General features: G+C 57.3%; 1 protein-coding gene across 1 annotated transcript; it reads left to right on the forward strand.

Annotated features, from left to right (window-relative positions):
• The first annotated feature begins 1304 nt into the window (after positions 1–1304).
• CHI3L1 (chitinase 3 like 1) lies at positions 1305–9067 on the forward strand. Its single transcript, XM_045982737.1, has 10 exons — positions 1305–2115; positions 2296–2325; positions 3231–3432; positions 3961–4017; positions 4775–4925; positions 5646–5770; positions 6696–6819; positions 7279–7461; positions 8013–8129; positions 8368–9067. Exons 1-10 carry the CDS (start codon positions 1995–1997, stop codon positions 8506–8508), a joined length of 1251 nt encoding a protein of 416 aa, XP_045838693.1. The 5' UTR covers positions 1305–1994; the 3' UTR covers positions 8509–9067.

The raw sequence follows: 9067 nt of genomic DNA on the forward strand, positions 1-9067 counted from the left end.
TCATTAGTCTGCAAACAGCTTAAAACTTCAGACCCTTTGGTTGTTGATTGGCAAGTAGAATGGCCTATACAAAGGCCCTGTGGTGGGCAAGGGTAGAGCATATATACGGATATGAAAGAAGGCAGGCATGGGTGGAGTGCAGGGAAGAGGGGGACATGAGATGAGGCTGGGAGAGGCTGAGCCATGGGACCCTTAGCCAGTACTGCCGAGGCTGGCACAGGGATATCTTGGCCATTTTTTTGATGGTGCCACTTTCCTATAGAACATGTGGAATTAATAAACTGGTTTGAAGAGGGACACAGGACAAGACTTGCGCCAATCTGAGCCTATGAGATCATTTTTAACAAAGGAAGATTGAAAATTGGAAGTCATACTTCACCCTGTAATGAAAACATTTTTTTAAAAGATTTTATTTATTTATTTATTTGACAGAGAGAGAGATCACAAGTAAGCAGGGAGGCAGGCAGAGAGAGAGGGGGAAGCAGGCTCCCCGCTGAGCAGAGAGCCCGACGCAGGGCTCGATCCCAGGACCCTGAGATCATGACCTGAGCTGAAGGCAGAGGCTTAACCCACTGAGCCACCCAGGCACCCCTGAAAACATTTTTATTGCATGTGACTTCGTAATACTTCTTTTAACGATTAGAGGAAGTTCCCTTCTCAGCGTGCAATGAATGAGGAAAAGTTATCACCGACTGGCATTGCTGTCTACCCTGTAGGGTCCAAGAGGAGGCAGTCGCCTTAGAAGGGAGAGGCAGTGACCCTTTGGTATGCAGAGAGTGACTCTGGACAAAGCATTTCTTATCCACCCTTCGGCCAGTAAAGAGGCGTCGTTCCAGTTTTACAGAGAGAGGAAGGGAGAGGAGCAGGAGGAGGGGAGAGACCTCACTCGCCGAGAGAGGCCTGTGAAACCGCGGTGGCCAGTGTCGGATTATTACCTAATGTTAGGGTGCAAATAAAATAACTTTGTTAAGAAACCCTCTGACCCGCGCTGGCTCTTGGAGTTTGGAAATGTTCACTGTTCACTCACTGCCTATTCATTAATCCGCAGCCTGCGGAGAGTGGAGTTGTCCTGGATCTTTAGCCAGGAAGTATCCCCGGACAAAGGGCAAAGCCTGCACAGCCTCCTTAAGAAGTTCCGTTCTTACCCTGACAATGATAAGGAGTCATTCAAGGACTTGGGGGCGGGGGGGGGGGGGCGGGTTACATCGTGAGGTCTGGGTGTCAGAAGCATCACTGAGAGCCCTTACGGAGGTTCTCGACCTTCAGGATTATTTGCTCCTGGGGGAAATCTGGAGCCGCAGGCACTGTCCTTCGCAGCAGCCCTAGGCTTACGGGAGAATACCTCCTTCTCCCTGGAACTGGAATTTCAAAAAGGAAGCAAAACAGCTTCAGCCCTCAGAGCAGCCGGGGGTGGTGGTGGGGAATTAATTTTCCATTCCTCCCCTGGTTTCCCTTAAATTATCAGCACAGCAACCAAGCTGTGGGAACCAGTCTTGGAGAAAGAAAGTCTGAGGGGGGAGTGAATCAGGCAGGATGTGGCAGGCCTGGGGAGAAAGTAAATAACAGCCTGTTTGGGACGCTGAGGATTACAGAACTCAGCTGTGCCCGGTTTCCACCTGGCTGAGGGCCTGGGTGGAGGGCTGGTGATGCCAACCGAGAGGCGGCCAGAAAAGCCTGGGAACTGCAGGCAGAAAAGTGAGGGGAGGACGGGGTGGGGGGGGGTGTAGAAGGCAACGAGGAAGGTGGCTGGGAATGAGGCTGGGTCACTCACCCAGGAGCCACCAGATCGTCACCCCCGTGGGTGGCAGATGCCCCGCAGAGACCTGCCCCGAGTTTTCAAAACTCTCCAGGGTTTCTCAATCTTCTGGTGGCCCGCAGGGCTCCTCCCCGGCCGCGTCCCAGCCTGTAGTTCCTTCCTTGACACAGCTCAGTTCCTGTAAATGGGATGTCTGGGGGCTCGTGGGAGTGGAAGGGGACAGGTATAAAAAGGAAGCATGAGGCCCTGGGAAGAAGCCCTGTCTCGGCGGCTGAACGCAGGAGCTGGGCACCCAGGACCTGGCCACACGAGGGCCCACTCTGCCGCTGCCAGGATGGTGTTAAGGGTGGCTCAGACAGGTCTGGGGGCCGGTCAAGGCCAGCTTGGCTGTGGGTTTTCAAGCTGAGAGGCCCAGACAGGCCAGGGGGCTGCAGCACAAAGAGGCTGTTAACCCCTTGATGGCCCGGGTGGGGGGTGGAGCAGCGGAAGGGAGGGCAGGAGGTTCTCGCAGGGGGTTCTGACTCTGGGTTTCTCTTCAGGCTTCGTGGTCCTGGTGCTGCTCCAGAGCTGTAAGTAACCCTCTTTGTGGGGAGGTTGATGCGGAGGAGATCCTGGCAGGGGGGAGAACTTTCCAGTTTCTCCTGTGCGTCAAATGACTCAGAAATAGTAACATTTGTTAAACCAAGGCCATACGCATACGGATGGTTATGATACTATCCTCTATTTTCCTGTGTATTTGAAATTTTTCAAAAGAAAAACCATTCCAAGGCTCTGGTCCACTAAAGGCCTGGACTTGTGGCCTAGTGGGCACCGCAGATGGGCCCGGGGTAGCAGGCGCGAGCAATGCCCACTGTTCTCCCTCCATAACTGAGAGGGCGGAAAAGGCTCACTCTGCAGCAGGTGGACGTGGAATGAGGAGAGGCAGAACTTCCTGGTCCGTGTGATCATGCCGCAGCTTGGGGGAGAGGCTGAGGGGGACTGGGAACCATCCCCTCCCCAGGTGGGTTACAAGTTGGGGACACTCCTGCAGGAAGGCAGACAAGAAGCAGAGCCTCCCAGAGTGACGACCCCCTGCAGGTTCCATGAGGCTCCACTCTGACGGCCAGGGTCTTCTGACACTGCCTGTTTGGGGCTGGGTCCCTCCTCTCCTGCCAAGCCACTGCCTCCAGGAAGCCTTCTTTACTTGCACCAAGTCCCCTTTTCCCTTTATTCACCAGCCCCCATGCTCACCACACACGGTGCCCCATCCTTAGTCTGCGGCGTGTTCACCCACTGCATTTAATCGTTCAAAACATTTTCAGAATAGGCCTTATTTTCATCAGAAGCAGAGGGAACCAAGACAGCCCCTTGTGTTGAAAAAGCGAACTTGGCTCACATCCCGGCCCCCAGTACCCCATTAGGGCTCAATGCGGGGCTCAGCCAGAGGCCCCCGGCTCCGTCCTGGCTCGGGCATCACCCCAGACTTCTTCTCCAGGCTCTGCGTACAAACTGGTCTGCTACTACACCAGCTGGTCGCAGTACAGGGACAGTTTGGGGAGTTGCTTCCCAGATGCCATCGACCCCTTCCTGTGCACCCACGTCATCTACAGCTTTGCCAACATAAGCAACAACGAGATCGACACCTGGGAGTGGAATGATGTCACCCTCTATGACACGCTGAACATGCTCAAGTTAAGGTTGGGTCCCAGGCTGCCAGGACGGGAGAGGGAGGGAGGGCTAGACCGGCTAGCTGGTCCCAGGGCAGGGTGCCTGGGTTTCGGAGGCTGCGTGATGGTCCCGGGGACCCTGGCTGGGGAATTGGAGGGCCCGGGCTTTGGGGGGAACAGGTGACAAGGGCACATGCTGGGCCATACCCAGTGATGACAGAGGCAGGCTGTAGAGCAAGGCCAGCTGAGCTCCCCTGGGGAAGGGGAGCCCTCTCTCCCACCGGGGGTGCCTCTTGAGGGAACATGGGAAATACTCATGACCCTATTTTGCCATTTCCTGGCTTCCCCGCTCAGGGGAAATAAAAACAGGCTGCATACCTCAGAGTTACCCACCCACTCCCCCGCAAAGTCCATGCCTCCTACAACCCTGAATCTCAAGGGTTGGAAAGACCTGCCACCCAAAGCTAGAAGCCTGCAACAGCCTGCCACCTATGGGGCCGGCCCAGGTTACAACAGCTTCACTCCACCCAGTCCTCCTGCCTCCCTGTGCCCCCACAGGAACCCCAACCTGAAGACCCTCTTATCCGTTGGAGGATGGAACTTTGGTTCTCAAAGGTAGGACCCAATCCCCAGAGGATGATGGAATGGGGAGGAGGCATAGGTCTCCCCTACCCACTGGAGAGGGCCACAGGGGCTGCAGACAGGTTCGGCATGGGGGCCCAAATGGTTGTCAGGGGGCCCTCCATGTGCAGCGAAGAAACCGGAGCCCAGAGAGGGAGGCCTTCCAAGGGACACACAGTACATTGCCGGTGGTCTTGTGACTTCCTACAGACGCTCCACTTACTGACTCTCAGACCTGAAAACACAGAACTGCTGGGAGATACTGCCCTTAGGTGTGGAAGGAGAAAGGGGGAAGGAATGGAAAACTGGGGAGAGTGGAGAGCCTGGGGGCATGCCCTGGAGTGGGTAGGGTTGGAGCAGGCCCAAAAAAGGGGGCAAGTCATGGCCCTACTAGCTCCCACTTACTGATCGCTCGGCATCAGGCACCCCATCCAGCCACGATCACAGGGGAGCCCCACAACAACACTGTGAGACACGCTACTGGTCCCCACTTCACCGACAAGGAAACTGAGATGCAGGTTATGACCCTTCCAAGGCGGCTTGGCTAGTGGGCATGAGAGCAGGGCCTGGAACCCGGACTGGCCGCTCCAGAGCTCTGCTGAGATGCCTGGGGATGGGTCCCGTCCCAGCCACGCCCTTCTGGAACTCGGGGTTCAGGCCCCTGCTTCACAGGCCTCAGAAACCCCTTGAGATGCCCAAGACCGCCAGCCTGTCCGCGCTGAGCACTCCACTGGGGTGATTCGGGCCCTAGATTTTCCAAAATAGCATCCAAGTCCCAGAGTCGCAGGACTTTCATCAAGTCGGTGCCACCGTTTCTGCGAACCCACGGCTTCGACGGGCTGGACTTGGCCTGGCTCCACCCTGGGCGGAGAGACAAGCGCTACTTCACCAGGCTGGTCCAGGTGCTGGCCGTGCGGGGGAAGCGGGGCCGGAACGAGGGACCCACGGGGGCAAGACAAACTGGCTTGCTTGTGACCGCGGTGGGAGGTGCAGTGGGGTCCTTGGAGGCAGAAGGTCACTCAGCAGAGCGCCCACCTAGCGGGGAAGCGGCATTACCCACTGTTCGGTTCCAAACGGATGCTGCCACTCAGCAGCACAGCCTTGGGGACACGTGGCCCCCTTGGATGAGGGCAGCCCGAGCGTCTCCATGACTGCGGGGACAGAGGGACTATCTAAACGAATTGTCCACAGCACCAACAGCATTTTAATTTTAAAGACCACTGGATATAAATTTAAAGACCACTTGAATTTTGTGGTCTCCTGTACTGGCATGAACAAAACACAGACCGAAAAACAAATCTTTTCCAACATGATCTGTGGGCCAATGAGGACCACATCAGTCCTCATGGTCCCTCCCAGGACAGGGAGCAATTGAATACTGATGGGTATGTGTGGGGTGTGGGAACATGGCGGGTCCAAACAGCTTTTTAGGAGAAGGGTGGGAGAGCCCAAAGTGGGACCACCCATTGGCCGCTCTAGCATTTCCCCTGAAGCCCAGTCAGGGTGGGGGTCCCCATAGATAGGGAAGGTCAACGACGTGCTTTGAGACCTCAGCCTTTGTCACAAGATGCCCTCGCATGCATCCGGGGCCCCCATCCCTCACCTGCCTCTCTCCCAACCAGGAAATGAAGGCTGAGTTTGCGAGGGAAGCCCAGGAGGAAACAAAGCAGCCGTTGCTGCTCAGTGCCGCCGTGTCCGCGGGGAAGGTAACCATCGACAGTGGCTACGACATCACCCAGATATCCCGGTGAGCCTCCCGCCCCACCCCGCCCCAGCACTCCATGTGGAGTCAAAAGACTGGGTTTCTAGCCCCTTTCTTCCAAAAACTGGATGTGTGGCCTTGAGCAAGTCCCTTCTGCACTCCATGCCTCAGTCTCCCCGTTTGTCAAATGGGGCACCATAATCCCTGTCCTTCCATTTTCTTTTTTTTTAAGATTTTATTTATTTGACAGACAGAGATCACAAGCAGGCAGAGAAGCAGGCAGAGAGAGAGGAGGAAGCAGGCTCCCCACCGAGCAGAGAGTCCAATGTGGGGCTCGATCCCAGGACACTGGGATCATGACCTAAGCCGAAAGCAGAGGCTTTAACCCACTGAGCCACCCAGGTGCCCCTGTCCTTCCGTTTTCATATGGGATATTGTGTTAACGCGTTGAGAGAGTTTCTATGAATGCATTTGTGGAAAAGGAAGTAGGAAATGATATACAAAGCAGCCAGCCACCTCGGGGCATTTCCTCTGCTCCAGGCATACCTCCCCGCCGCCCCCCCCCCCCCCCCCCCCGCTCCACCACCCCACAGAGCGCTTGTCACTGGAGACACAGCAAAGCAGCAATAACACTTTGCATTGCTAGATGCCTCCGGGTACCTTCGCACACGCAGACGACCCTCTCCTGTCCACCGCTCCTCCTCTCCCAGCCCTCTCCTGCACGTGGAGATGAGCAGTTCACAGTCTCACAGGGCTGATGTCTCAGTGGACTCGAAGACACAAATTTTAGGAAATCCATCAGGGCATGGCACAGAGGAAGAGGCCAGGCAGCCCGGACAGTGGACCGCAGGGCTCTACCGGGCCTGCCTCGGGGTCGCTTGCCTGTCCTTCTCCTCTCGTGCTGGGCTGATGGATGTGAGGCCAAGAGCCGTTCTAATTCCCTGCCTCCCCTCTGCCCTCTCTTCTCCAGACACCTGGACTTCATCAGCCTCATGACCTACGACTTTCACGGAGCCTGGCGTCAGATCACAGGCCATCACAGCCCCCTGTTCCGAGGCCAGATGGATGCGAGCTCCGACAGATTCAACAACGCTGTGAGTGTCTGGAAGGAGAGGTTGGCTGGCCAGGAGGGGGCCACAGAGACCCGCCACCTGCCAGTGCTCACACACCAACCCTTTGCCCCTCAAGGGAGGGCTTATGGGGCCCACTCCACAGATGAGGAAACTGAGGCCCAAAATCTGCGAGTGCTCCATGGCGGCAGAAGGGAAGAGGCAGGAGTCTGGTCTAGACCAGCCTTGCCCTTGGTGTGTAACCTAAGCCAACCACCTGATTAGCTGCCAATAGTAATAATCGCTTCCTGTACCTAAGACCGTTTTTTCGAGAATGTAGCTACAAAATGCATTTTCGACTGCAATTATCAGGCCCCAGAAGGAAGGGAGTCCCAGATGCCCGGGTCCCCTGGAGCTCCACCTGTCCAGGCGGCAGTGGGAACTGTCAGGTCTTGCCTGCCCTGCACCCACAGCCCCGCTAACAGCTCTCCCCTGCCTGCCCAGGACTATGCCGTGGGCTACATGTTGAGGCGGGGGGCGCCAGCGGACAAGCTGCTGATGGCCATCCCGGCCTTTGGAAGGAGCTTCACCCTGGCCTCCTCCAATTCCGGTGTGGGGGCCCCAATCTCAGGGCCCGGATTGCCAGGCCTCTTCACCAAGGAGGAAGGGACCCTGGCCTACTATGAGGTATGAGCTAGAGGGAGCCCCACACACCCAGAGGCCCTGAGGGGGAGCCTCCCAGCCCACCCCCTTTTGTTCCTTTGGGAATAAAAACATATGTTCTGGGGAACCTAGCACCCTGAGGAGGAGGGAGGGGGAATGTCAGTCCTTTTGCTATTGAGTCTCCTGCTGGCACACCCGTTCTGCAGCGCCAAGCTCCCAGACACCCCTCCGGCCCTAGCTGAGGTTTTCCGGCCAGCCCAGAAAAGAGCAATAGCCCAAGGCAGGTTCTTTTTGGACCCCTGACTCTGCCGCTCCATATCGGGCCAGTCCTTATGTCAGCCCCATGCCAGAGGCAAACCAGAGTCCCCTTCATGCCCTCTGGCTACGGCACCCCCAGAACCCTGGGACATTTGCATCTGGTTTACATACATTAGCATGAGGACTCTGGTCTGGCCCTGAGCGGAGGAGGGAGGGTGAAGCAAGGGGCTGAAAGAGGTTTGGGGAGCGGCCTCTCCCTGGTGACCTGCACCATCTCACCCAGCTCTCCATGCCACCCTGCCCTGTTCTCTGCTCAGATCTGTGACTTCCTCCACCAAGCCACGGTCCACAGACTCACTGACCAGCAGGTCCCCTATGCCACCAAGGGCAACCAGTGGGTGGGGTACGATGACAAAGAGAGCGTCCAAAAGAAGGTAGGTGCTCAAGGCCACATCCCAGGATGAAGAGGGAGAGGGAGTGCCTGCTCCGAGCAGCCAGAGTCAGGTCCCCTGCACCCGAGGGCGCCCCGTGCTGGGTCATGGGGGAGGGGTGGCTCAGGTCTCGGGTGCCTGCTGTTCCCTCCCGGAGGCAGGGGCCCAGGCAGCCCGTTCGCCCCATGCACACTCTGGCCCCAGGAAGCCAGCTCTGCCCACTCTGGGTCTTCCCTGCCAGGTGCAGTACCTGAGAAACAGGCAGCTGGCCGGCGCCATGGTGTGGGCTCTGGACTTGGATGACTTCCGGGGTGCCTTCTGCAGCAAAGGCGTGCGTTTCCCTCTCACCAGCGCCATCAAGGATGCGCTCATGGCAGCTTAACCTCTGTATTGCACACTGTGGGGTTAGGGGACATCCCTGCTGGCCCAGAGCCTCACAGCCCGCCCTGCGGAGTGCCTGACTGAGCCTCGGTCTCCCTCCCTTGGACCCCATGTGGACGGCCACAGAGGAGCCATCTGAGCTCTGCTCCAGGGGAGCAGCAGGTAGAGGTGGGGCCGTGGGCGGCTAAGGCCCAGGGGCCAGCATGCTGTAAGACACGGGGTCAGCACGTGCCTGCTGACTTGTGAAAATGCTCCATGACCCCAGCCCCACGCAAGGAGATTTCTTAGACTCCCTTACCCCCAGGCCTCCTTGACAAAGGGCACTTTGGCCAGCACAAGCAGCCAAACATCTCTCCCGGTGCAGCCGCCACACTAATTACACCCTCTGCAAAGCTCCACTTGAAACCTGCAGTCAGCAACGTGTCCCATGTCCCCTCCCGCTTCCCTTTGCGAATTCCACAGCTGCTGCTCAATAAAATTCCAGAACCCAGGGCTCCCCACATGTTGGCGCTTTTGCTTCGGGCTCTTTGTGGCCCCATGGGACCCCCCTGGGCTCCCCT

This window comes from Meles meles, chromosome 17 (assembly GCF_922984935.1).
Source record: "Meles meles chromosome 17, mMelMel3.1 paternal haplotype, whole genome shotgun sequence".
Taxonomy (NCBI): Eukaryota; Metazoa; Chordata; class Mammalia; order Carnivora; family Mustelidae; genus Meles; species Meles meles.

Coding starts and splice junctions, on each gene's coding strand:
- CHI3L1 (XM_045982737.1), top strand. CDS start 1,995: ATGAGGCCCTGGGAAGAAGCCCTGTCTCGGCGGCTGAACGCAGGAGCT. Junction 2,116..2,295: donor GTTAAGGGTGGCTCAGACAG/GTCTGGGGGCCG, acceptor GTTTCTCTTCAG/GCTTCGTGGTCCTGGTGCTG. Junction 2,326..3,230: donor CCTGGTGCTGCTCCAGAGCT/GTAAGTAACCCT, acceptor CTTCTTCTCCAG/GCTCTGCGTACAAACTGGTC.